This window comes from Lagopus leucura, unplaced genomic scaffold, assembly GCF_019238085.1.
Source record: "Lagopus leucura isolate 7727_CA_CO unplaced genomic scaffold, USGS_WTPT01 Super-Scaffold_100008, whole genome shotgun sequence".
NCBI lineage: Eukaryota > Metazoa > Chordata > Aves > Galliformes > Phasianidae > Lagopus > Lagopus leucura.
The window spans coordinates 5,984,969-6,012,089 of NW_024962265.1; the positions used below are offsets into that span (position 1 = coordinate 5,984,969).

The window sequence follows — 27,121 nt, forward strand, 5'->3', positions numbered from 1 at the left end:
CCTTCTCACACAGTCTGTCTGTGCTTTTGAAGACCAACGTGTAGGTCTTTAAAATTGGAAAGAAGAGCTTCAATTTGTTTGCTTAGTTTTCTGTCAAATTTCAGTTCTTTGAGGTTCATAACAGTAAGAAAAAATGCATTCCATTTAGTAGCTTTATTTTCAAGTAGTTGTGTGTATATATATATTTTCGTCTTTCCTTTTTCTTCATCAAAATAAGCCTTTCAAGTGAAGCACCTAAAGATTCTTTTTGTGTGATGCCCTTGTGCCAAATCCATCAAGAGAAGGTGAACGGGATAGATCAAGTGTTTTCCTTCTTTTCCCTTCTTTTGTCAGGTGCCAAGCATTGGAAAGAGTAAACTCAGCTGCTGCAATGGAATTGGAGGAGAAGCAGCAGCTCATATACACCATCAAGAAGCTGGAGCTTCAGGTGGAGAGCGTGCAGGCAGAGGTCAAGCTAGAACAAGCCAAGACACAGGACGAAAAGTGAGTATTGGTTGTGTATCATGGGGGGATTATTGTGAGAAAGGGAAATGAAGGGAACATGATGAAAGGGAATTTGAATCTGAAATACGAGTTTTGTGTTCTACACAGTTTGAAGCCAAGTTATGTTTACAGAGTCTTAAGTAGAAACCTCTGCATCTGTCTGTGTCACTTTGAATCTGGAGTCTCCAGAGTCTCCCAAACTGTATCTTTTTGTCTAGTGAATACCTCACAGAGGAAAATTTGAGCTGTAAGCTCTGATGGGTATCTTCTTTTTGTTGTAAATATGCAAGTAGAGGAAGCAGAAAAAGGACAGCAGCTTGTCAGTTTGACTGGCAGGGGGTGAATGCATCCACAGGTTGGAGAGTAGGGCCAAGTCAAGCGATGACAGTGATGGGAAAGCGATGTCAGTGGTCTCTACAATACCCTTGCAGTTAGAAGAGTTAAATGTGAAGCTGAAATAAAGAGGCTGGCTGTTTGCTGCAGCTCTCCGCTCCCTTTTATGAGCAGTCCATGTAAGGAGTGTGAGAATGTCAGAGTGAGCTGTATGGAGACGTGGAACTGTCTGAAGGCACCGTCTTCAGCTGCTGGAGAAGCTGCTCATTCTGCTCATTCCATTTGGAGTCTGTTCTTCTCCTGATAAATTCTTCATCATTTGAACTCTCTCAGTCAAGACTGGTGAGCTTGATTGTAAAATTATTGGATGATAGATTATTTAATATGACATGCAGGCTATCAGTAAGGACATTTGTTTGGACTCAGTCTAGGGATGGAGCAGCACACAACTCCTTGGAAGAGAGATGCTGAAAAATGGAGCACAGTTTTTTATCATCACAAATGCAGATTCACTTCCTAACAGCTGGGTTATCTATTCTAAAGTCTGAAAGATTGATATTTGTGTATACATTTTTAACTCTTAAACCCTTATGAAACTGAGACTTTCTGAGACTGTTTAGGAGACTGTTTAGGAGAGAAAGAAGTCTTCAGCTGGGACAAGTAGGATAGTTCTGCAAAATAGATAGTAAAAAGAGTACCAGATCTTTCAGAGAACTTTTAAGTGTTTCAAACATTTGTTTCTTTTCATAAACAGGACAAGATACAGTAGCTTGCAGGACGCTTACAACAAACTCCTTCCTGAACTCACTGAAGCAATGAAAACAATCAGTGAGATGAAAGTCAAAGAGGTAAACTCATCAACAGAAGAAATCGTAATGATTTAGGGGGGAGTGGGAAGAAATGTGAGAATGCATGTGGGAATAAATTCAAGCCCAGAACACATGGGCCTGAATTCACATAATATGACATGTAGCCTGGCAGCATGGCTTTGAGAAACAGAGATCCTGTGCTGTCAATTACAGAAATCTTATCCACATATCTGGACTTCGCTGTTCTGGATAAAGATTAGTCTACAGTGCATTATGAAGTCCAACCCTTAGAGAACGGTGATATGAAAATGCATGGAAGTGTTCCTGCAGCATAGCTTGTAAATGTAGAAATGTAGAGTTCTGAATGTTTTAGTATTCTTAAATATAACATCTACCACAGTGAGGTCCTGTTCATAACTGAGGATCCATGCAAGTGCAAGATTCTTCTGTATCATTTTGGAAAAAATCCTTTGCAGTGTTCATTTGGGAGCTCTGTTTTGACTTGATACCGTGTAGCTGAAAAGCACAAAAATAATCTTTCAGTTGAAAGATCAATCAACATTGCTATCTTAGGGCAGGCCCCTGTGTCCATGGAGTTGAAAGTTTTTTCCCACGAACAGGAGGATTAAGTAGCAAACTTCCACTCAAAGCAGAGTCACATTCTGAGCTCGTCTCAGTCTTAATTCTTCCTTGCAGCTTGACAGGGTGGATAAAGTTGTGGTGGAAGAACTGAATGCAAAGGTGTTGCTGGCAGAACAAGCTCTTGCTGCAAAGCAGCTCCAGATGGATGAAATGAAGCAGCTAATTGCTAAGCAAGAGGAGGACCTTGAAACCATGGCTGTGCTCCGTGCTCAGGTATGAGTCCTTCGGAAACTGGCTGGTTTGCTCACCCAGTATTCAGAAACCAGCAGGAGCTATTTAATGGCTCGGTCTGGAATAGTGTTCATCTGTTTCCTCAATTCCTAAGCATAATTCCTTTAGTCAGTTTGCATTGCAGATCCTTGCAGGGCCTGAACCACCATATCCTACACTGCAGTCTGGCACAACAAGTAAATTTGGGAATAGATGTTATTTATTTATTTATTTATTTACATTTAAAACCACCATCTTTAAAAATTACCACATATGTTTTAGGGATTGTTTTATTCAAACATGACCCTAAAAACAGTCTGCCTCGCATTTAAGACAAAGGAGAAAAACAAAAAGGCATCTTGCTCTGGTTCCACTATCTGTGCCACTGGTTTGTGTGTGTCACAGGTTGTCACCTCCTCACTGCTGTTCTGTACCTCATTTGTGCCTCTGTGCACCAATTGCACTGTCCCAGATAAGATTCTTGAAGTCTACATGGAGAAGCTTTTTCACTTTCTGTAAAGTGCAGATTATCACTTTGCAGTGTGCAGGTGCTGTAGGAGTGTTTGAGTAGATGCAGACTGTGATGTGGGCAATACTACTGTGGTACATAGATTTGGTTCAGCCTAAGTTACTAATTCTCAGCATGTTTTAATTTCTCTGATCAGATGGAGGTTTATTGTTCTGATTTCCATGCCGAGAGGGCAGCAAGAGAGAAGATCCATGAGGAGAAGGAGCAGCTGGCTGTCCAGTTGGCATACCTGCTAAAAGAGCAGCAAAACCTTGAAGATCTTGGCCGGTGAGAACAGACTTTGGCTGAGCTGCCTTTGGTTTTGTCTTGTTCCCCTGCATGCTGGAACTAACCAATGTTATCTTGGTAGCATCTCAGTTAAAATGCAAACAAGTTTGCAGACATTTATTTATTTATTGGTTAATTTGAACTTTGTAAAAGAAAAAGAAATCAGTTGGCTGACTTAGCTATTTTGATTTGCAATAGAATCTCAAAAGCATTTTAGCATAAGGCATGTTAGTTCTTGGATACTTCAGCAAGACTTCACTTGGGATGACTAAGGTAAATTCTCCCTGCTTCTATTGGTTGTGGCCTCAATTTTACCAGTGAATCTGCAGCTAAGTTTGCTGCATATGTGCCAGGGATATCTGTTGCTTCTCCAAGTAGCAGTAATAAGTGAGAATATGCATTTTCAAGTACTGTAATACTCTGTAGTTGCACCATTTTAGCACTCTTAGATGTAAAAGATGAAAAAAAAAATATTAATCATGTGTCTTTCACTCATCCTGTGGAAGCATGGATACAGGAAGATTGCCAGAATTTGAAGAATCGATCTGTATTTCCTGTTAACTGTCCTCTGAGCTCGTCCTCTTGCCTTTCTGCTTAAATCACAGTTTGCCTTGAGTGGCTGAGTCCTTGGAGCTTTCCAGAGGAGTGTCTTCCAAATTCATGAGTGTGTAGCAGCCTAACTCCTGCTGATGTCAGTTGTTTGACCCTGATTTCAACAGGACTCTTGCACTATCTCAGTAGAGCAGCAGTGTTTCTAGGTCCTGTTTCAGATCAGCAGTTGTGAACTAAATGCATGAGAACATGAGTTACTTGCAGATCTTCTGGCTTACTTTGAAGCCTTTTAACTTTTCTGGAGGCAAAGGGAAGATACCTTCAGTTTAGTTATATTTTGTTTTCAGAGCACTTTTAAGTAACTGCCCCATTTCTCTTCAGAAGCTCTTTGGCGGAGATGCAGAATCGCCATGGAGCCAGGGCACCAGACCGGGAGCACTCGCCTCGCCTTGTCCAGAGAGGTACTGAAAGCAGCCTCCAGCTCACAGGGCCAAGCCCAGCTGTGTTCAGTTTAAAACACCTTTGCTTGTCAGCAAGCGACTCCCCAGCTCCTCTATGGCTGGGTAGCTGCAGAGCTGCAGAGCTGCAGAGCTGCAGAGAATGTAATTCTCCGGCTTTTAGAAGCAAGTCGGTTCTCTTTCAACCATTAAACAAAATGAGTGGGAAAAAAAAACAAAACAAAACAAAAAAAAAACAAGTAACAGGTAATTATTTATCTTCTCTGCTTGCAGGAACTGGTAGTCAAGAATGGCCAGAGCAGCGGAATATCTCAATATACTCCTGTCCAAAATGTGAAGAAATTCTGCCCGATTTGGACACGCTGCAGATTCATGTTATGGACTGCATTAATTGAATAACGCCCTCTTGTTCTTCATGTACTGGAATTTCACCTGCTGAACATAATTTTTTTTTCTTTCTGCTAGAGTAAGTTCATTCTACATCCAGCAAAGGAGATTTTCAAGGTTTTTCTCATTTATTCAATGGAAAAACAGAAAATCTCTTACCCTACCCTGTACTCACTGAACTTGTTTTAACAAGAGTTAGGAAATGAATTCTTACAGGTTAACAACATGGACGCATTAAGAAACTCCCTGTGTGTCTGCTGCAATGAAATCTTGAAGGAACATTCCCCTGATGTGCTCTGCTCTTACAGCTACCCTGGGCTGGGCTGAATTGCTGGGCTGAATTGCTGCAGTAAAAAAGGAGATGAGAGATATGCCCATCAGTTCAACTACCGTAAGCCTGTAAATACTTCATCTCTCATATACTATTAATCAGGAAACTAATATGTTCAACAGCTGTTTGAGAAGCTTCCAATAAAATGGAGTGTTTCGTATTCATTGAGCATTTAAAATGAAGCCACCTCTTTCTCCAGATGGCAGTTTAGTTGCTGTCCTTGTGACCATACTAATCTGATGTTATATTTTTGATGGCTTACATAACTTCTTGCTTTAGTTGGACGTAGGTAAGGTTTAAGACAGATCACTGAGGTCTGGTATATGTAGCTCCTGGTGTACCCAAGTCACTGGGTTTTATAAAACTGTTTATTTTTAAGGTGTTGCCTTGATTCTTCTTTATTGTAATAAATTTATTTGAACCTGTACAGTATTGTGTTAGAGAAAGTTGAAATGGATGTAACCTAATTTAAAGAGAGGAGTATAATGGATTTTCAAATCTCAAAATAAATCTATTGCAAGTATAAAATTATCAATGCCTGTTAATATTTTGGATGCTGAAAGGGGAATGCCAGTATCTGTGGCTGGAAAGCTTATATAGAAAGAACAGTAGTGCATTAGTTCTGTTCTTGTCCTCACTTTTGATTTTTATCTCAACAAATAACAGTTCTTGGCATGCTGTTGTGTTAAATACACAACTCTTAGCAAAATGAGAACAAGCATGATCAGCTTATGACATGACTACAATTAGCAGTGGTGTTAGCCATGGAAGCTGAGCTATCTCAGTTTTCTTGTACACCAGAAATGATGAAAGCAGTTGTCACGTGAGCAACAGAAGGACAGTTCAGGCACTAAGCCAGGAAAGTGAGACTCAGTGTTGAAACACATTTCCTCACACGTCTGGCAGCCTCAGTTATGTATATGGAGTCATGAGGTCACTCTCCGTCACACGGCTTGTGAGCCATGTCACCTGTCCATAAGAAACACAAGACTGTACCCTGTGACCAACAGTGTCTGGTCTGTGGCCTCTACTGCTGACATTTCAGGGAGGAATTCCACTTCCATACGCATTGAAGTCCAATTGAAGAGATCAGCTTTAAAAAAAAAAATAAATCCATACTTTTTGTCATTGCTTGTCTTCTCTGCACTGTGTTCACTGAGTCTGTGAGAATATCCCAGCTCTGTGCTTTGCTGAAAAGGCATATTCACACATCTGGAAGAGGGGCTCTGGTTTGGGGATGGCTGTGCCAGCACAACAAGGTACATAGAAAACTCCACCAGGCCTCAGTTTCAGACAGCTGGAAGGGAAGGTAATGCATCTTTCAAAGTAAAGATGTCAAGCTGTGTTATGAAGTCCACTGCTATCCATCAGTGACAGCTAACACAACTTTTCAGATATGGGAGGAGAAATATTTTTGTAAGTGAACACGTGACACTTCAATACATTTCTGCTACTCTGAAGTTCAGACCAACGTTAAAAGGATGACACAACCCATGAGAGAGATGCATGTGCAGTAAAAGTAATATATATAGCTTATGTCATCTTGTCATCTTGAGCTAAGAAGAATGGAACAACTCACAGCTCCATAGGAGAAAGCCTTAGGGCTGCTGGATACCACAACTGAGTGTGCAGTGTTATAGCAGATATTCTGTACTGGTACATGACAAATTCTCCTGTCAACCTACTTCAATAAATAAGCACTTCTCCAGACTGTCCTGCGGATGATGGAGGAGAAAACACTGAACAGATCAATAGTGGAATTAGAAATAAAAAATTCAGTGACTTGGTATTTTGCTTCAGACCTGGCATTGAAAACAGTCTAGAGCTGATTAATTCAAAATAAAGATAAAAAAATGTGAGATTTATATTTCACTCCAAGCAGATTAATATTCTTAAAATTTACACACAAAAAATGTCTGTAGGTGTTCCTTGGAGCAAATAAAACATTCCTTCACTGCATTTTAGTGTATGAAGACAAACATTTCTCACGCCATGCTGCCAGTGAACTCTCAGCTACCAGTAGCAGGAAAAGTAATCTCTTTATTGCCTTTATAATTAAAGCAAAGATTTGTTTCTATTTTTGTGGTTGTCACTATTGTTCTAATTATCCGTTGTAAACTCTGGATGCCTGCTTTCTGTTAGCTATAGCTCACGCTCCCACACATCTTCATCCATAATTTCAGCTAATGCAAGAGCTGGCTGAAATCTACTGTGAAGAGATATTCATCGGCTTGGTTGCACCCTTCTTCATCAATTACAAGCACTCCCAGAAGATGCAATATCTTATTGACTTTTAATTAGCTCCTCACAACAGCAGGATTTATGGGCTTTTTTCCTTGAATCCAGTTTTATTACAGGAGCTATGCAATAGTTATGGATTCTGCAATGATCAAAAACTGATGGAAATGCAACTAGGCCAAAATCAAACTAATAGAAAGACAATAGAGCTGATTTCCTCTGAGTAGCGTTAACCTTATTAATGAAAACATAGAAAATCAATGTGAAAGGCCAGAGGAGGAATTACTTACGCATCTGTCAAGCCAAAATTAATCATTTTAAGAGGCTTCAGTAAGAGAAGAGGATCTGAGCACAGAATTACGAACAGGAAGACATGGGCATAAGCTGAAGTAGGTCTTCATAGAAAGATAAGATCTAATACTGCAAATCAGGAGGGACAAGGAACTGCAAATAATAACACCCCGATACGCTGAAACCTGCTAATGCAAGAGGGAGGATCATTTTCCTGTACCGTCATCATTAAGTACAGTCCATTTAGCACAGTGGACAAAAGACCGGTGAACGTGGCCAGCAGATGCTCATTAGCACAAGTTTAAGAGTAATTTGCTTTCCCTTAGATGAAAGATAAAACATGTTTTTGCTTTAACATGATTGGACTCTACGCGTTAATGGAATACCACCTGTCACATGCCCCTGTTTTAACAAGACACATTCCTGCTGTCACAGTGTGTCCCACAGCCAGCAGCCACGTGAGACACAATTCCCAGTCTTAAACCCAAACTGAGAAGAGGCCAGAAATAGTCCTGTGGTTGGATGGGAGATCCGTGAGCAGGAAAATACTGCTGGATTTGCAGACCTCAGTTTGCAGAGTGGGGCAAGCCATCATTGCTCCAATGAGATAGAAAGCAGGGTGATGTGGAGATGCCCTGTGGGGATCACACAGACCATAAGCAGACAAAACAGAAAAACCAATTCTTAACACCTGGAATTGATAAGTTCCAAGGCTGTTAATGGGCAAGGGGTAATCCTGTGCACTAAATCTGCAATTAATAAAATACAAAACTAACTTGTGTTACCATCCGCCTGCTTTTGGGAAATGCCTGGGTAAGAGAGCCAGCTATTTCCAAATATACCATAGCCTACCCAATGATTCCCACTCATCCAAGACAACCGAGGGGTTGTTTCACAGCCAATTGCTGCAGCTGCTGGGTCAAGAAACACAGGGCAACAACACATAGCTGTCCTTACTGGGATTGATACAAAGTGGTGCCTTCCAACCACCCAGCAGACCACTTCAGCTGCCCAACTAAACATTCCTCAATTTGCTTTGGATATTTCACTGGAACAGGTTGCCCAAGGAGGCTGTGGATGCCCCATCCCTGCAGACATCCATGTCCAGGCTGGATGTGGCTCTGAGCAGCCTGGTCTGGTGGTTGGCGACCCTGCACACAGCAGGGGGTTGAAACTGGATGATCATTGTGGTCCTTTTCAACACAGGCCATTCTGTGATTCCATTTGAGTGCATCTTCAGTTTTATCCTGCGATCTACAGGAATTTTTTCTTAACCCCTTCAGCTACCAAAGCCTGTCTGTCCTTAATTTATCCTTTATAATCCGGGAGTGGCACAGATGGTCACCAGTGACACTGCCTCTTTCTCCATAACATCTTGCAGGTTGGATTTAGTACAAGAGAAAGCTCATCCTCCTAAGAGCAATTTGAGGCGATTCCTGCGTATAATTCATACTACAAGGGAAAAGTCATAATTTAAAGGGAAAGAGACTAAAACAGAAGGCACCTGTATCATCAGGAATTTCAGTTTCCACACGATCGCTGTTGCCAGCCCCGAAACACAGACTCCCTGCCCACAGCCAAGATGGCGCCCGCGCCGCCAGCACTAAAGATGGCGCTGACGGAGAGAGCGGCGCGCCGGCGCGCATGCGCGAGGAGGGCGGAGCGCGATTGGCGTTTTGGCGGGTGCTTGGATAGCGCGGGAGGCGGTGAGCTGGGCTGTGGGGGGAGGCCTGGGGGAGAGGGATCGGGATTGAGATTGAGATTGAGATTGAGAGGGGAGGGGATTCCTGAGATCGGGGGTACGAGGTGAAGGGATCCGTTGAGTCGGGTCAGGGAGATTGGGCTGAACCGGGGATGGAGTCCCTTTGCGGAGGGAGGAAGGAGGGATCCCTGGATGGGGGGCTGGGACAGGGCTTTGTTCTCCAGGTTGTGGTCTTGTGCTGCAGGGGGCTCAGCTCAAGTCGGGCTTCACGTGTGGAAATACACGTGTGGCTTTAAGTTCAGCGCTCTCATGGGCAGCTGTGGATAGAAAGAGTGATGCTTGATCGAGAGTGGTGACCTCCGTTTGTAATATCCATCCCAACGGTATCCATTTGTTCTCCTGTGACAGAGTCTGTTTGGCCTTGGGGGCTCTGGAAGGAATCCTGGTGAGATCATGGACGGTAAGGGATGAAAGCACTGCCTTACTTGCAGTAGGGAAGCTTTCTGATGAAGTGCAGAGAGCTCTGTTTGCCTCTTAACAAAAGAAATTACTTTGTGCTCCCTCTGGCTTTGTGCATTGCCTCTTGTGAGGCTGCATTTGTGTTTTCCTCGGGGCCAAATGCTAAATATGTTTTGCAGTGTGTATGCGTCTCTGCTCCGTCTGTCCTGTTCTCCTCCCTGTACTTCTTTTTCATTTTTCTGTTTTTAGAATCATCTTTACAGTTGGAAGAGACCTTTATAGGTCATCTAGTCCAACTCCCTGCAGTGAACAGGGACATGCACAGCTTGATGAGATTGCCCAGGGCCTGATCCATCCTTGCCTTGAAAGTCTCCGTGGACAAGGCATCAACCACATCTCTGGGCTACCTGTTCCGGTGCCTCACCACCCTCGCTGTAAAAGACAAGGAAAAAGTCCAACCTATATCTACCCTCCTCAAGCTTTTTGACCTTTTGCTTCATGTTTCTCTGCTGCCCTGTTTGCTTCCTTGAGCAAAGTGAATCTGAGGATATGCTTTCTTGCTTGCCTTGCATCTTCCTCTTAAGCTCCTATTACCAAGAGCCATGTGGGTGTCACTCTGTCCTCTGCAGGTCCCACGGCTTTTCTTTGCAGCAGAAGCTGTCATAAGGCAGCTGGCCAGGAGGAAATTCCAGTGCTAAGTCTGCCAAGTTTTCTCCTGACCAGGCAGCCTGGGTCAGGAGCTGAGACTGTCCACAACAATGTATCTATTGGACCAGGTAGCAGGAAGCTGTTTTGTCTTCCTTAAGCCAAAGCTGAAGCAGTTTTTTAAAAATTCCATTCACTGCTCAGATTTAGTTTTGCTTTTTATTTGCCTGTGATTTAAATGTCTTGAATGTTTTATTCTGTAGCAGCTTTCCTCTAAAAGGACAGAAGTAACACTGAGTTTAATTTTTTGCTTCAGGTGATGAAGATTTAGATCTGTTGGTCTCCCTCCTGGAAGAAAATGAGGAGGCTGAAAAGGAGAATTCTCCTGAGGAGGAAGATACCCCAAAGGATGAGAAGGGAGAACCAGATGAGTATGATGAGCTCTTTGATGCAGAAGATGATGCATCATACACTGAGGAGGTGGATGCTGACAGCATAATTGATGAGCAAAAGGAGAACCTGGCTGTGCTGTTTGGAGATGTGGATGACCTGCTGGAAGAAGAGGAGGCAGAAAATACTGTCTCGGCTTCAGTTCCCAGTCAGGGAGAAGAGAAAACCAATGAAGAATTACAAGGTTTCTGTTAAAGCATCATTTATCTGGCATGTTTGTCATATAGGGCCTACTGCTTCTCTCAGTAAGGGTGGTACCCAGATGGGAAATGTAGAAAGTCCTTGTGAAAGACATTGGATAGTGTGTTCTAAATCCAATTTTCAGTGCTGTTTGGCCAAACTCATCAAATCTACTTTCCCAAAAGAAGCACAGAGGAGCCATGAAGATTTGTCGAGCTCTGGTGAACAGGATAGGGACGGTCTCCTGTTTATTTGGGTCTTGTCTGATGAAGAGCAATGTTGCTTCAGTCCTTAGAGCTGTCATCTTGGTACCTCTTACAAACAAAGCTCCACTTGCTTCCTCAGGGCTTAGTGGTGGGGGGTTCTGCTGTACCAGCCGGTGTGGAAGCAGAGCCAGTCCCTGAGCATTCCTGTATTCGGGCAGTGTGTTTGATTGTACTGGAAGCACTTCTTTATGTTATGGAGTGCAATCATCAGCCATTTGAATGGTTTTGTGTTCACTAGAAAAGATATGCACAGCACGTCAAGGAATATAGCACAAACAAATGTTTATGTAAGTCAGCTCCAGTGCATGGAAAGGTGTCCCTTCATTGTGAGCTATGTAGAATCAGAACTAATTTTTTTTTTTTCCTAATCTTCTGTGATGCAGTAATACTGCCAGGCTCCCCAGGATTTCTTAAATCCCTGTTTACTGTGGCTTACTTCTGTCCTCATTATTGTCCTTTTTCTTTCTTTGCTAGCTGAGCTGAGAAAATTGCAAGAACAGATGAAGATGTTACAGGAGCAGCTGCAGAAGACTGCCATTGGGCAGCAATCCAGTTCAGGCCCTGAGCAGAAAGCCCCTGGTAACAAGACTAATTAAATGAGTTTCTGATTTGTTAGCCTCCCAATGTGCAAACTGTAGGCAGATAATCTGAAGTGGGAACTGAGTAGCAAAGAGGAACGATGGTCTGTTATATTCCCACACAGATTGTTTCTTGCAGTGCAGACTAAATGGGCTGCAGTTTTGTTTTCTGCATCACAGATTGATAGAAATGGGGCAACTTCCGTGACTGAGGTGCTCCAGTGTTCTGCTGGAGAAGGTTCTTTCCTACTGTCAGATATTGGTACAATCAGATGTTGCTACACCCCACAAATACAGCTGTGTTTGTTGCTGTAACACACTGAGTGTAGTAATGAAACTAATGAAAAGCAGGGAAATTGAAAAGCAAGGAAATGCTCCTACTTTCTACAGCTTTCTGGCTTCAGTGACATCGAGAGTTTGAGGTCAGAAGGAGTAAGAATCATTGGGGCTTTTACAGATGTTGCATCTCAGATGCTGGCAATTTAACTGAAGGGTTTCCATGTGGGACCCTGACTTGGATTTGTTCAAACAATTACTTAGTTTGGAACAATGTTTAGTATTTAAGATTGGATCCTGAGATCTCATAAATACTTTTGTTTTCTTGGCCAGGCAAATCTCTCTGTCCACCCTTAAAGGAAAGGAAAGTTCAGAAGCTGCAGGAGTCACTGTGTTTTTCTGCCCAGCTGGACAATCCTTTACCAACAGCCAAGAGAGGAAACCAGAAATCAAAAGCCTCCCCAGCAGGTACCATTCTGAGTGCACCTTTCATTGAAACACACAGGGCTTTTGCTGATATCCTGTGTTGTTCACAGCAGCAGCTTGGACACATCCAGGCTGATATTTCTATTAACCATTTCTGGCTGACTGGGAGACCAGTACAATATTATTAAGTTTTACACATTTTATTCCTCATTTGCACTGGACTCCTGTGTCTAATCAAGTGTAAGTGAATGTTATTTTTATTTATAGGTTTTCTTTATCAAGATTTTCTTCTTTTTTTTTTTTTTCCTGCTAAAGAGACCAAGACTCCTCCCCCACGACAAGTCCTCAGTCTGGCATTCCAGCCTCTCAAGTCTGCCCCAGGGAACACACCCAATAAGGTGCCCAGAGAGAAGACTCCTCACGTGCCTGCATGCTCCAGTACAACGCTGCAGCCCGTGTCTGTGGAAACCTTCTCAGGACTGAGATTAAGGTCAGCAGCCCAGCACTGACCTCTGCCTGGGGAGGCTGTGCTCAAGTGGTGGGACTGAATGCACTCCTGTGATGTGTTAATTGCACCAGTTGTGAGCGGAGGACTTGGGCTAACACAGAGCCACAGCACTGCCTGCTTGCTCATTACATTTGATTTTTATTTTTACTCTTTTCTAATGAAAGTCTCTAATTTTATTATCACTGCCTTCCCTGGCATATCCTCAACAGTTGGCACAAATAAGGTCTGATTGGGCCCCAGCAGTGCAGACTTTGTTTCACACCCAGAACCCTCGGGACCATTCACAATTCCTATACTCATTGTGGCCACGAGAGGTCTCTGAACACTTACTGTACCCTCCTCACCAGAAACCATGCTGAATTTCTAGCATATTTCCAGAGAGCTGTGATACTCAGTCCTTCCTGAAGTGAGAAGAGTTACTGAAGGCTCAGGGCTAAGTTGCAGTGCAGCTATTTGGGCAAAGAACAACATGCTTGACTTGTAACTCTCTAATATTTGTGCAGCATCTGGAAGAGAGAGGTTTTGTTTCAAGTGAACTCAGGGTGAAATAAGGCACAGGGGCGAGTTGCAGTGAGATATGCTGAGTGGTTTTGACTGTCTGTTTATGTAAATGAATGTGTTCTCTTTTACAATGCTGTATTTGATGCAGAAAACCCCGGGTCTCATCAGCTGAGATGGACAGAAAAATGGCTAACAGGAGGCTGATCCGGCTGTCCCAACTGAAGCACAAACTTGCTACTGAAAATCTAGAGGAAACAGATTGGGTAACATTTGGAGTCATAGTAAAGAAGGTCACTCCTCAGAGCACAAATAACGTAAGTAACTTTGCTGTGTTCCCTCTGGATCCTAAATGCTGGTTTTCTATCCTGAGGAGCTTATTCAACTTAATCAGCCACCTCCTTGTAGTAAATGAAGAAGAACTGCTGTGTTAGAGATCTTGGCTCATCATCAGGGTGAGTCCTTCTCTGGAGCAACTGTACTGGCGCTGGTGTGCACACACTGCATAACTGTTCATCCACTGTAGCATGTGAAATGCTAGTGCAAAGAAATGAGTGGCTCCCAGCTTTTCTAGATAGCTCTCTTGCTTTAAATGTGCCAACAGACAGCTTCCGTAATTTCCCTAGAGATCATTCAGTCCTATATGGATATGGAGCACGTCTCCTATAGAACTTCACTATGAAACGGTACTGAATATGCCTTGGTTTTGGCTGTGTGGGGTCAAGGCCTCTGCTCAGCAAGGAGGATTGCTGCCCAGCTCCCATATCAGGAAGATGGATGACAGCAGCGTTTTTGTGCTGCGTTGGTCTCTAACAATCCCAGAACTGGCTGTGTGGCATGGCTGGACGTAGTGCAGCTACATCTTACTGAGGCTGTGAATAACAACAACCCTTCAAATGCAGCCACAAGAGGGGGGTGCAGTCGGCGTCCTGTTGCTGAGCTGTAAGCCAATGTCTGTTCCAGGGCAGAACCTTCAGCATCTGGCGGCTGAACGACCTGCGTGACCTCAGTCAGTGCGCCTCGCTCTTCTTGTTTGGGGATGTCCACAAAGAGCTCTGGAAGACAGAGCAAGGCACGGTCATTGGGCTGCTCAATGCTAATCCTATGAAACCTAAGGAAGGCTCAGATGAGGTGAGAGGATTTTTCATTTGCCCATCAGCCTGTAGCTGAACATCTCTATGCCTGCCTGAGATTTAGTTTTGTGACACATAGGGATTGGAATTACAGCAGTCTGCCTAATAAGTCTGAATTGCGTCCAGATATTTGCATGGTGTTTATTTGTTCTCAGCCTTCTGGACATCTGACTTCAAGGAGCCCTATTAAGCATCTCAAAACCAGAGTTTACCCTAGCACTTAACCTGCTCTTGGTAGGTCGCTCACTTCTTCTGCAGATGCAGGAATTGTATTTTCATGGCTATTTATTATTCAGCTGCTTTCAGCCACAATGTCTCAACAAGCTGAAAAATTAGGGGGTGCTCGTTCCTCTCCCTGAGAGACGTGATTGGAAAATGTTTTGTGGTTCCAAAATTATGATTAAGAAGAAGTAGGGTTTGATTTATAAAACAAATGATGTGTTATGTATAGTAAGTTGATACATAATACTTAATTTGTTTAATCAATTACTTACAAACGCGGAACGTGACAAATTAATTTTCTCCATGTATCAAAACATTTAAGGTAGCTTCATTTTGTTAATAAGTTAAATGCTTTTTTAATATCTTTTTAATTGCACTGGAATGGAAACCGTTTTTACTGACTTCTGTCAAGGGTAATTTCAATCTAGTAGCTGGTGATGGACTGTTTTGCATTTTGAATTCTCCAAATGGAAAAATTAAGAATCTCATTAATTGTCGATTAAACTACATAATTGCTTAAATTAACATGGATAAGCAGTTGAAGTCCTGCTGGTGAGCAGGAAAGCATCCAGAGGTAATGTCAAGGCTCTTCTGAAGCTGAGGTGTACACATCTAGAACTACATTAAAACTGACTTCAAAATTATGTCTTGCCTACAAATACAAGTCCCAGTGTCTGTGGTGCGAGGGCGAGGCTCGGTTGTACCACAGGAGTGAGCTGTGGTTGTACCTTGGCGTATGGAAGGACAAAGAATTCCATCTCTTCGTCCTCTGTGAGGATGCATCTGTTGAAATTGCTGCGATGACTTCAGAGCCGAGCAGTTGAACAGGAATGTCCTTTATTACAGCACCAAGAGAGAAGCATATTCAGCATATCCATGGTGAAGGCATGTTCTGTTTTCTGTCTAGGTGTGTTTGTCTGTTGATCACCCACAGAAGATCCTGCTCATGGGTGAAGCTCTGGATATGGGCACCTGCAAAGCCAGGAAGAAGAATGGCGATCCCTGCGCGCAGATTGTGAACCTGGTTTGTACTTCAGTACTAAAATATCCTGTAAGGTGTTGGTAAAAATGTAGCTGCTGCTTTTGTGCTGCTGCTGGAACTCTTTTTTTACTTCTTTCTGTATCTCGACTTGTGACCAATTAAGGTGTGTGGAAGAGCTGAGGAAAGTGACCCAGAGGAGCTGTTGCTGTGACAGGCCTGTAGCAGCAGCACTGCAGTTCCCTAAATGCAAAGCTTGAGCTACAGTGACAAGCAATGGTCTGGACTCATTTCACCACCTCCATGCCCTTCATTATCCTCTGTGCCAGTGCAGGCTTCCATGCACTGCACCAAGGAGCTCAGCCAAAGTGAGATGATAGGATATTTTACTTGGGAATGGGTTTTGGAGGTGATCTTAACCAGACAAGTTCCCTTGGCCGTGATGCCCATAAACCAGCAGAATATCTGTGCCTGCACAAAGTCAGAAGGGTTATTGTTGGTGGGGAAGCATTTAGAACCAGGAGAGGAAAAGGAGAAGGGATGAGGAACTCGGAAAGAACTAAAAGCATTTGGAATGGCAGTAGGGCAGAAAGTTACATGTGGGTTACACGAGTAAATTCTATCTACCAGCATCCTACAGCAAACTTCTTCATTCTCTTTTCAGAATGACTGTGAGTACTGTCAGTATCACATCCAATCCCAGTACAAGAAGCTGAGCTCAAAGCGGGCAGATCTGCAGTCTACCTTCTCTGGTGGCCGCATTCCCAAAAAACTTGGTAGGAAAACCCCCAGTTTGAAGGAGAGGCTGTGTCAGGATGGGTTCCACTACGGAGGAGTCTCTTCAACAGCGTATGCAGCTTCGGTGTAAGACAAACCTTGTATTTCCCTTGAGCTAAAGCACAGTTCCCACCTTTGCAGTGGAATTTCTCTCCCTTATGCAAGTCTGAAGCTCTCTCTGTAACGGCATCTATTTAGCTAGAATGCCCCGGGACTTATCTGCATCCATCAAACAGGAATAGATGTCCCACGCATGGTGTAATCCTTCCAGCCTCACAGGGTAACAGAGCTGCTATTTGATAGGGAGATTTCATCAGTCAGTGATACAGTGTGAAAAGATGTTTTTACCTCCAAGTTATTACTGCGTTGTGAAGCCAGTGGGTGTTGTGTTTCAGGAGATGAAATCACCTTTATTGTGAGGTCCCAAGCATTTGAGACTACAAGATGAGTACTTCTCAGTGCCTCAGTACTGCACCTTGTCATGGCTCATTACTTTTTAATCCCAGACTCAGTGTATTCTGTATTTCCTCCTTCTCCCTTGACTGAAATGATACAGTATCACTGCATGTTAACAAAAAGGCAATGATACACAATACCTTGTGTATTAGTAAATGGTTAAGGTCAGTATGCATCTGGTGCTAGAGCAGAGGGGTCTGACCCTTCATCCAAACCCCCCTGAAGACAGCTGTGGAAAGATTCGAGTCACAGCTGGATCACGTGCTGTGCTTGCACACTGCTTGGATTCCCTGACTGCTGCCATCTGGTAACTGCTGTGACCTCTCAGTAATAAGCAATTCCAGCCTCCTTTCCATCCCTGGAGCTGGCTGTGAGTGAGGCTTAGCAATGACATATGCTCTGAGAGAATACTAAACATAAGGAATGTGTATCCCAACCCAGTGAGAACAAGGATCCTAAGCATTGCTCTGGAATTTGGATTTAGATTAATGTTCCCAAAGAGAGAAAGATGTCAGGAGAGAAGCACCAATTTGGATTCAAGAACAACTGGAGTTTTACACTGGGATAGCATTCAACCTTCTTTCCTTGCTCTGAACATGGAAAAACTCTGATCTGTTTTTTTTTTCCTCTTTCTAGGGCAGCTGCTGCAGTGCCAAAACGGAAGGTTCAGACCACTCTCTCCAATATGGTCGTGAGAGGAGCTGATGCAATTGTCCAGGAAACCAGGCAGAAAATTGGTACCTAACTTCCCCCATAGCCTCTTCACCCTCCAGATGTTTTCAGCTTGACGTGTGGCTGTGTCCCAGGCCCCGTTATCCCCAAAAAATTAGGCAATGATTGCTGCACACCTCTGCAGGCTTTCTCCGTTGATCTAAACTCCCTTCTTCCTGAGATCACAGCTGCAAGGCAAATGTAACTAAGCAACTGTGTAGCTCTGTGCACCTTTTTGCAGCAGTGCCTCTGAATTAAGTCTCCTGTTCTGTCTTTGGACAATGACAGAAGATCTTTGCAGGATTAATGAGAATTGGAAGTTCTAAGAACTTTGAACCGGAGAATTTATTTTAATTGATTAAAATGGATGACTTCTGTCAGTCTTGGAGACTTCCAAGGAATACTAAGTATAAATCAGAGACAGGTCTGCAATGCAGGGGGCCTGCTGAGTACCCAGCCTGTTTCTTGAGCTTTTCTTTTGTCATCTTCAAAGCGTTTTCCTTCCATAGCCTTTGGAAATTCATTGATCTTCTCTGCCTCCATTTCTTTTCTGAAAAGCACTTAATGTTGCACCTTCTTTACACTCAGATGATAGGTTATTCAAAGCATGCACTCCAGATGTTGCCTAGATGTCTTATCCACATTTCAGCTCTTTCAATTGCCACCATTTCAGACAGCAGTCTGTGTGTACTGTCTGTAGCCTTCAGCTGCTCTTAAGTCTCCAAGGAAGAGATGTGATGGATGAGGGCCTTTCAGCAAAGGCTGCCCACAAATGGGAGTGGCAGAGCACTGCAGGCAAGCAAGGCCAGTAGAGGACTGAGTGACTGATGGAGTCGCTGAAGGGGTGGAAATGCCTGTGGTGTGCAGTGCTTGAACAACCAAATGTAATGTAGGAGTTAACCCTGCTTTGCAGGGGAGTGCTTAGTTATTTCCAACCTAGGCTACTTTATGTCTTTAAAGCCAGGTGTGCTTCCCTTCCTGGCTCAATTATGTTGCATGTATGCCTCTTCCTCCCCAGGTGCAGCAAAGAGACCTATGCCATGTTCTGAGGAATTCAAAGAACTGCTGGCACAGCCAACATTTGGAGCAAGAAACCTCTGCAAGCACTGGACCAAAGCAGGTATGTCCTTGAGCCTGCAAACACAGCTCTTTCTGAGCAAATGGTGGTGGTGTTTTACACTGTTTTGTTTTTACAGATGCTGGAAAGAAGCAAGAGACTGGTTTCCAGTCTATCTCTGCATCAGCATTGCTCAAACAACAGAAACAGAAATTGCTGGAGGCCAGGAAAAAGCGATCTGAAGAGATTCAGAGAAGGTAATATGTATGACTTACATAGAAGGAGGTCCTTTGTGGCCCAGTACAGCTGTGGAGGAAATTTGATTTTTTATAAAAACTGTTTATTCCGTGTGGAATCAAATACTCCAGTGTGCTGCCTAGCAACAGGAAGGCATGGTGGGAAGAGTAGGAAGCTGGGGTCAGGACTCCAGGTTCATGCTGGCCTACACAGGTCTTCTGCATGCAAGAAGAGGTTGATGTAGCCTAGTAACCTTCACAGGCTGAACAAAAGTAAAGCCAAAACCTCAGGGATCCAAAACAGAGCCTGAGGTACAATCATCATGATTCTTCCCCCAAATATTCTCCCAATCTACAACTGTGTTTCAGGGACTTACCAAGCTCAAGGTGCTGTCTATTACAATATCCCTGAAGGGATCTTTTTTCCCCACAAACCTGTCCAGCCACTGCAATGACTGTAGTAAACTCAAGTATTTACGTGACTCGTGTGACAAAGAAGCCTACTACTTTTAACTACCTGTTCCACAAGAAGCCCATTGATTCCCCCAAGGAGGAGAATCAACTCTGTAGATAACAGCAGGACAAGGGGAAATGGTTTTAAGTTGAGGGAGGGAAGATTCAGGTTGGATGTCAAGGAGAAGTTCTTTACAGAGAGAGTGGTGAGGTGCTGGAACAGGCTGCCCAGAGAGGTTTGGATGCCCCGTCCATCCCTGGAGGTGTTCAAGGCCACGTTGGATGGGGCCCTGGGCAGCCTGGTCTGGTATTAAATGGGGAGGTTGGTGGCCCTGCCTGTGGCAGGGGGTTGGAGATTCGTGATCCTTGAGGTCCCTTCCAACCCTGTGATTCTTTGAAGTGCTTTCAGCCCTTATCTGTCACATTCATTTGAAGCCTCTGTGCTTTTGTTTTGGAAAGCAATTGGCTGTTCACCTTTTCTAGTGACTTCTTCATTTCAGTGTTCCTGTGAATCCTTTACCAGTTTAGTTTTGCTCTCCTGAATGCCTGAATCACTAAATGTTTTTCTAGCAACAAAAGGCCAGTTAGGTTAAAAAAAAAAACCCAACAACTCGCCATCTGCATCTTCTGTTCCAGACTTCTCTGTCTCTGACTCACATCTTTATTTCAGTGAATTATTTTGTCTTTAAAGGTTTCTCCAGAACACAAGTAAAGCTGGAAGCCCTGTTCCCCCATCCACCTCCAGGCAGCCTTCACTTCTGTCCCCAAAACCCGGGGCAGAATTCCCTAAAGCTGCAAAAATGTCAGTTCCTTCAAGGCCCAGGCTGGGCACGGGCTTCTCAGAAGGAGAAGATATCCTTTTCTTTGATGGATCTCCCCCTCCAACACCAAAGCTGGACAGCTTGGCAGAAGCCAAAAAGGTAACAGCTCTTTGAATGAGCTGCTTTTGACTGTGAAGAAGGGGAAGTTGAGGGAAATTGGGTTTGTGGAATGCAGAAGTCTTCTATCTTTAAGATCATCTAGTGATTTAAGGTCCCTTCCAACCCAAACCATTCTGTGATTCTGTCATCTTCATACATAGGCTAGCTTGTTGCCCTTGGAAAGGAGTGGTTTGATGTGATTTTCTATTAATTTCTTCTGGAAGACTTGCTGATTTGTGGAGCAGTGAAAGCACGTCTGCAGAGAGATGCTGATAACACCCCTGCAAGAGTCACTGTGTAGATTAGGAAGTGACTAGGAGCCGTGCGACGTGCTGAATGAGATGTACAGCAGAGATAGGGGTTTTATCAGGCCTCTCTCTGTCCAGTTCTGTGTTCAGACCAGTGGATCTTGTTTCCTCCATTTGACAGACTTCTGTTACTCCTGGAAGAAGGAATACAGAAGCCAAGCTGGTCATCAATACACTCACAGCTTTTTCCTGTTTTCTAGCTGGCTGCAATACACAGACTACGAGCAAAAGGCCACATTCTTGCTAAAACTGATCCAAACAGCATTAAGAGGAAAAGAGCTGATCTTGATGATGTCCTAGAAATTGTTGAAAGAGTTGAGAAAAACATTGCTCAACCACAGAAAGCAGAAGCAGAGGATGGTAAGTAATGTTGGATTGTAGAAATGAAAAAAATACTCTTACATTCTGCTGGACAGAGCACTGTTAACTGGGTCAAGGCCTTGCTATGCCAGAAAGAGGCTGAGTAAGGGCTACTTAGAACTTTAGGGCTTTTTTTCTGCAGTGGTTTTGACTCAAAGGCTGAATGATCTCTAACCCTGTTGGAGAGAGTTTAGCTAGGTAGCTCCTTATCCTCATTCTGTTCCTTTTCTTGCCACTCTTTAGTACCAGCAGAGCATGGCTAACTCAATCAAAGGAAATCAAGAAATGATCCCACCTGCCAAACTGACTGACTTTTGAGTTTCCCTGATGGTGATACACTGTGGGATCTTGAATGTATTCCTCCATTTCCTATGGAACTTCTCCTTCAGTAAGGGAGACAACAGTGCTCGCTCCCCTGGAGTGGTGTGGAACTTCCTGCTGTGGTGCTTCAAGAGAAGATGCAGTCTTGTGTATAAAATGCTTTTATTTTCTGAAGCCAGCTTTGAACTCAGCTTCACGTTCTCCTGAACTACTAAAGGCTGCTGCTTGACCTGAGCATCTGCCTTCCAAAATCTCCTCCAGTGGTCATGTTTAGAAATCACAACCTTTTTTTTGAACTCAGGACTGAACTCATTTGCTTTTCTTAGATGTGGATGAACAGGAACCTGCCCAGAAGAAAAGACGTGAGCAGCTGGCCTATCTGGAGTCAGAAGAGTTTCAGAAAATCCTGAATGCCAAATCCAAGCACACGAGTGTCCTCAAAGAGGTATGGCCTCGACCCAGCCATGACTAATAGCTTAGAATGAGGTTGCTGTTAGGACTTCTGATAATGACTTCAGCAGGAAGCAGGCATCCACATGTATCATAGGCATTAAGTCAGCACGATGAGCAGTGTCAGGATCTCTGAGTGTGTCCCTAGGAATACTGCATGTCCAGTGGACGTGGCTCTTGCACACGCTGTGTTAGTATGAATTCGTAGTTGTTTCAAGGTCTGCTGAGGTGCAATATTTTGGCTAAGAACCAATCCCATTCATTACATGTGCCCACCTGAGCTCTACCTGCACTGTCACAGCTGTGTGCTCATTTCACTCCTATCTGCTGTTGGTAACTCTCCCACTCAGGTATCTCAGAGGCAGCTGGTTTCAGTGGTGGTGGAGCACAGCGTGTGCCCTACTTGGGTTTCTTTGAAGCAAGAAATATTTGCTGTTTCTCTGGCTGTCGGACTGCATTTTACTGCAAACAGTCCCAGTAATTTGCTTAAAGGCCACGTGTCGAGTGGCTTCTTGCATCTTTTTCTCCCCACACCCGTTTTCCTGTGCCCATGCAGGCTGAAGCTGAGCTACAAGAGCAATACTTTCAGCCGCTGGTGAAAAAAGAAGAAATAGAAGAGAAGATGAGGAGCATTAAAGAAGTGAAATGTCGAGTGGTAACGTGTAAAACGGTGAGTGAGGTGGAGTCAGACAGCAGGCAATTAGGGCACAGACTGCACAGAATGATACCAGGCCATCCTGCACAACCCCGTCAGTCACTCGCTTGGCCATAGTTCAGTGCAGGTATCAAATGGAGACTGCTTAATTCCTTGTGGCTGTTGCTGAGAGCAGCTTGTACAGTGAGTGACTTTGAGATACAAAGACGCTGTCAAAGCAGGCTGTAGTGTTATGCTCAACATCTCAATTTGTTTATTGCAGTGGGTTCCTTGGATGTTGGTGTTCTGGCGTTCATTTCTCAGCTTCATCCCTGAAGCACTTTGTCCAGGACCCTCAGCTCCCCATATTCCACATTAAATGAAGCCTCATGCCTTGAAAAACATAACACTGGGATTCCTTTGTCTGCATTTCCTGGAAGTTCACTATCAAGAAAAGGAACAGAGGTTAAAATATCCCAAATGTGCTGAGGGCGAAGGAATTCTGTTCCGTTTCTGGATTTGCAGCTTCTGCTATGCTTTTCCTCCCACTGCCTTTCCTGTTTCTTTAGGGCAGCACAGAGGGTGACCGTGCCCGCAGGATGGCAGAGCAGGGCGGTGGCACGGCAGGCAGGATGGTGATAGAAGGAGCAGTGGCAAAGCCTGGGGTGGTGTGTTGCTCATACTGGTGGATGCCTCCAGATGGGAGAAGACACAGAAATACTTGGCTCTAGCTGATCAGCTGTCTTCAGCCCGCAGCCTGGGCCTGACATGCTGGTAAGCACTCACAGCTTTCTTTCTTCCCCCTGACAGTGTAATTACACCTACTTCAAGCCTCTGGAGACCTGTGTGCAGGACAGCCACGACTACCACTGGCACGACGGCATCAAGCGGTTTTTCAAATGTCCTTGTGGCAACCGAGCTGTTGCCCTTGACAGGCTCCCAAAAAAGCCCTGCAGGTAAGAAATAAGCCTTGTGAAACAGTACTGTGGGCTTGGGAGTCACATAATCGCATCCTGAAAGCGTAGTGCTAGTCCCTCCTCCTATGTGGTGCGCTAGAAGTATGGGGTCGTTTACGACCTCCTCATCCTCTGCAGCACACAGCTGTCTTCACCTGCCCCCTTTATCTTTCAGTACCTGCGGCCTCTTCAAGTGGGAGCGAGATGGGATGCTGAAGGTAAGTGTGAACCAGCAGCTGCTGAGCACCCCAGTGCTCTACCTGCTTCTGGTGCTTCTGTCCCATGCTTTGCCCTTATGAGCTGCCAGCAAAGCCAAGCCACTCTGTATCTTCTCCAGGCTTTGTTTTAGTGGAGTTTCTCCTTTTGCCTTCTGTTCTTGCAGCTTTGTTTTAGTTAGCCATGCAGAATTTCCTTTTTCTGTATCCACAAGCAGTCAGAATGGGAATATTTCTGGAGTGTCGGTCAACATTGAATTGGATAAATCAGTCCCAACTCTGTCATAAAGCTAGGAAACATCTTGACATGCTTTAACTCTTCTCTGTGATTCATATTTCTAGGAGAAAAAAGGTCCAAAGATCGGCGGAGAAACGCTTCTACCACGAGGGGAAGAACAACCAAAATTCCTCAATAGCCTGAAGTGACCTGAAGGTGATGTTTTCCCAACACACGGATGAATTTCTATGTCTAACCCACACGTTTCTTTACTGGAACGCCAGGAGGATTCTGGCTTTAGGGATGAATGAGCAGAGAAATCAATTCCTTGTGAGAAGGGCATCCACAAAGTCTTTGCCAAACCACTGCGGGGATATCCAGCTTTGATCTTAGAAGTGACTGAATAAGGCTGCGTGTGAAATACACATTCATGTCTGCTCTTTCTTAGCAACAGCTTGTTTACAAGACTTAACCTAGAAAAGAGAATGGTAGTGTGGAATCTGTACTGAGAAAACCCTAGGAATCCCTCAACTTATGTTATGTTCAGCTGTACCAGATTTTAAAGGGAAGAAATCCTGAACTAGGAGGACTACAGACTCTACAGGCACTTGTGAAGTTAGTGGTGTGGTGTGTAATGCCAACCTCGTGCTTTTTTCAGATGGCAGAAAAAGGGTTAAGAGGATTCTACTCACACAATAGTCCTCCTCACCCCAAAATGCTCCCTTTGATTACTCAGGAACAGATTTCAGGTGGTTCCTGGGTCATCATCTTGACTTCTGACTTCAAAAACGCATCTGTGCCTTCGGCAGTGCAAGCTCACCATGTCTGCACTGTAGATTGGCCAGAGCTCCATGCTGGATTCCCACCACCATCTGCACTCCATTAGTACAGCTCCAGCTCCCGCTTTGGAAAGGGTATTTTAATGAATCTGGCGCTGCTTTGTGAGCGCTTTTAAAGGGAGGAGTGCTTCCATTTCATAGCTTTTACCCTGATTTCTCTCTCTTAAAATCCTTCCCTGTTATTACCACGCAGAACTCTGATGCTGGCACAGCTGCCAGGGGGCCAGGAGCTGAGATGAAGCAAAAGCAGGGTTCCCCTGGCTGGCTTAGCAGGAGGGCTGTCCTCACACAGACGTTCTCTGACAGTGCAGTGCTGTAGGGCTGCCAGCTGAATTCAGCCAGCTTTACCTGAACCTGGTTTTTCTGTTGCCTCTGACTTGTGCTCAGTGGGTGTTTTTAGGTACCTGGAATCACCAGCTCTGTGTTCTGGTGAAACAGCCGCAATCTCCTGTCCCAGTGGCCCCATCAATACCTCTTCAGTTTGCTTGCACAAGGGCTGCAAGTAAGTGACTGTTTTGAGCATCTGCCAGTTTACCTTCATACTCTGCAGCCCTCATCTCCCAGTGGTGCTTTTGCTGGGCAGATTTGCTCAGCACATTCCATTCATTTCAGTCTTGTTTTGACGCCGTTTGTTGGGCGGCAGAGGGGTGTCACTGACTGGTGACTGCAACTATGGAACTGTGACACTGCTTGGAAATGTCTCCTCTTGACTCATTCAAAATAAACACTGTGCAATAGAGTGCCTCCCTGGGTTTGTATGGGTTCATTTCTCTAAGGAAGAGGATTTTCCTTTTCCTTGAGTGTTCTTTGCTGAATCACCAAAAGAAATTGTTTCATGGTCCATAACTGGCACCTACACAGTTGTGCTGTGTGTTTGTATTTTTTTCATTCAGACAGGCATTACTCATTTGGAGTCCACAAAAGCAGAGTGAAATTTTCCCATCAGCTTCAGGGTTTTGCCAGCTCCTCTCTTGGCCACTGGAAGGGAAGCTCTGCAGAAATTAAACTGTCAGAGGTGAGGTAGATGCCTCCTTCAGAGGGAAGGACTGAAAGCAATGGTATCCATTGATCCCTGTATGCAAAAGCAGGGTGAGGGTACCAAAATCAATTGCTCTGATTAAATCCAGCAGTAAATGAGGGGGTGATGGGGGCTTTATTTTACCAATTCCATGTGCCTCAGTCTATTTTTAGAGCTACTTCTGTCAGAGATGGCTCCAGCCCAGCAGAAGCAGGCAGGAGGAGAGTGACCCTGTGAGTGCACAAACCCCTGCTGCCTCCTCTAAACTGTTAAGCAAAACTGCACTGGAAGAGAAACACTGCAAGTGCATTGTCAGAGCAACTTAAGAAAGATCTGCAGAGAGAGTTGATAAATCAGCCCCTTTTGGCAGTCAGGAAATGTTCACCTGCAGATACAGTGTGCCCTGCGAGCACAGCAGGAAGAGCAGGATGAGGCCCCCTGTGCTCATAATCGCCTCCTGTGAAATTAGGGCTGGTGTTTGGTACCTCAGCCAGCCTGTCTGTCACGAGCCCTCTGCTGCTGAAATGTTCACTCAGAGCACCTTGCCCTGCTGCCACCAATTATCTTTCCTCAGGTTCTACAAACGTCTGACATAAATCAAACCTGTGGTGTTTTATTCCTCTGTGCTAATCAGTGTAGTCTTATCACCTCTCAAGCCAGATTAATGAAAATTAATACCCTTCTAAATAAATACACACTACTAAAGGATCACCCTTTTCGCCTATCCCTGTTTGATGGCAGAGCCGGGCTGCCTCCCTCCACAGCCTGATAGGGGAAGTAGTGAAATGAGGATTGGCACAGAATGCCCTGGAGGAAGGGCAGCTTCCTGCAAGGTGCAAACTGCCCTTCCTCTATTGGGGTTGCTGCAAGGTCAGGGCGCTGTGCATTAACTCAATAAGCTGCCTGGCAAGCCTTAAGAAACACAATATTGCATACAATCTCATAGTAATAACTTCATCTAATTGTAAATGCCATTATGTTGTTAAGATCATAGAATCACTCAGGTTGGAAAAGACCTTAAAGATCCCTGAGCCCAGCCACAACCTGACCATACTACCTTAACTAACGACCCTGTGCTGCATCGTGTCCCTGAGCACCACATCCAAACGGCTTTTAAACACCTCTGGGGGTGGTGACTCAACCACCTCCCTGGGAGCCCATTCCAGTGCTGAACAACCCTTTCTGCAAAGAAGTGTTTCCTGACATCCAACCTAAACTTATCCTGGCCCAAATTGAGGCCATTTCCCCTCATCCTGTCACCAGTGAGAAGAGACCAACCCTGCTCTTGCTGTGAGCACCTTTCAGGTATTGGAAGAGAGCAGTAAGGTCTCCCCTCAGTCT

The 27,121-nt window shown here is 44.4% G+C and overlaps 2 protein-coding genes across 6 annotated transcripts in view; both read left to right on the forward strand.

The window, feature by feature from the left end:
- The window catches only part of OPTN (optineurin), a 19,305-nt gene extending 13,773 nt beyond the window's left edge, over positions 1-5,532 (forward strand). For 4 of the 5 annotated variants that reach the window (XM_042872476.1, XM_042872477.1, XM_042872473.1 and 1 more), the window contains exons 9-14: positions 334-483; positions 1,571-1,664; positions 2,322-2,480; positions 3,143-3,273; positions 4,207-4,286; positions 4,557-5,532. In XM_042872476.1, coding sequence (XP_042728410.1) covers positions 334-483; positions 1,571-1,664; positions 2,322-2,480; positions 3,143-3,273; positions 4,207-4,286; positions 4,557-4,678 — 736 coding nt within the window. In that variant the 3' untranslated portion in view covers positions 4,679-5,532. The remainder of the gene's footprint in view (positions 1-333; positions 484-1,570; positions 1,665-2,321; positions 2,481-3,142; positions 3,274-4,206; positions 4,287-4,556) is intronic. The other variant, XR_006179197.1, reaches the window with a different exon arrangement.
- Positions 5,533-9,194: 3,662 nt separating this feature from the next.
- Positions 9,195-25,506, forward strand: MCM10 (minichromosome maintenance 10 replication initiation factor). The gene is made up of 20 exons (XM_042872867.1): positions 9,195-9,236; positions 9,641-9,692; positions 10,653-10,970; positions 11,707-11,811; positions 12,420-12,554; positions 12,828-13,002; positions 13,670-13,835; positions 14,482-14,649; positions 15,781-15,897; positions 16,517-16,716; positions 17,722-17,822; positions 18,815-18,916; positions 18,993-19,110; positions 20,234-20,462; positions 20,971-21,130; positions 21,778-21,896; positions 22,458-22,571; positions 23,346-23,491; positions 23,667-23,709; positions 24,049-25,506. The coding sequence occupies exons 2-20, from the start codon at positions 9,686-9,688 to the stop codon at positions 24,130-24,132; spliced, it is 2,607 nt and encodes an 868-aa protein (XP_042728801.1). The 5' UTR covers positions 9,195-9,236; positions 9,641-9,685; the 3' UTR covers positions 24,133-25,506.
- Positions 25,507-27,121: the final 1,615 nt, after the last annotated feature.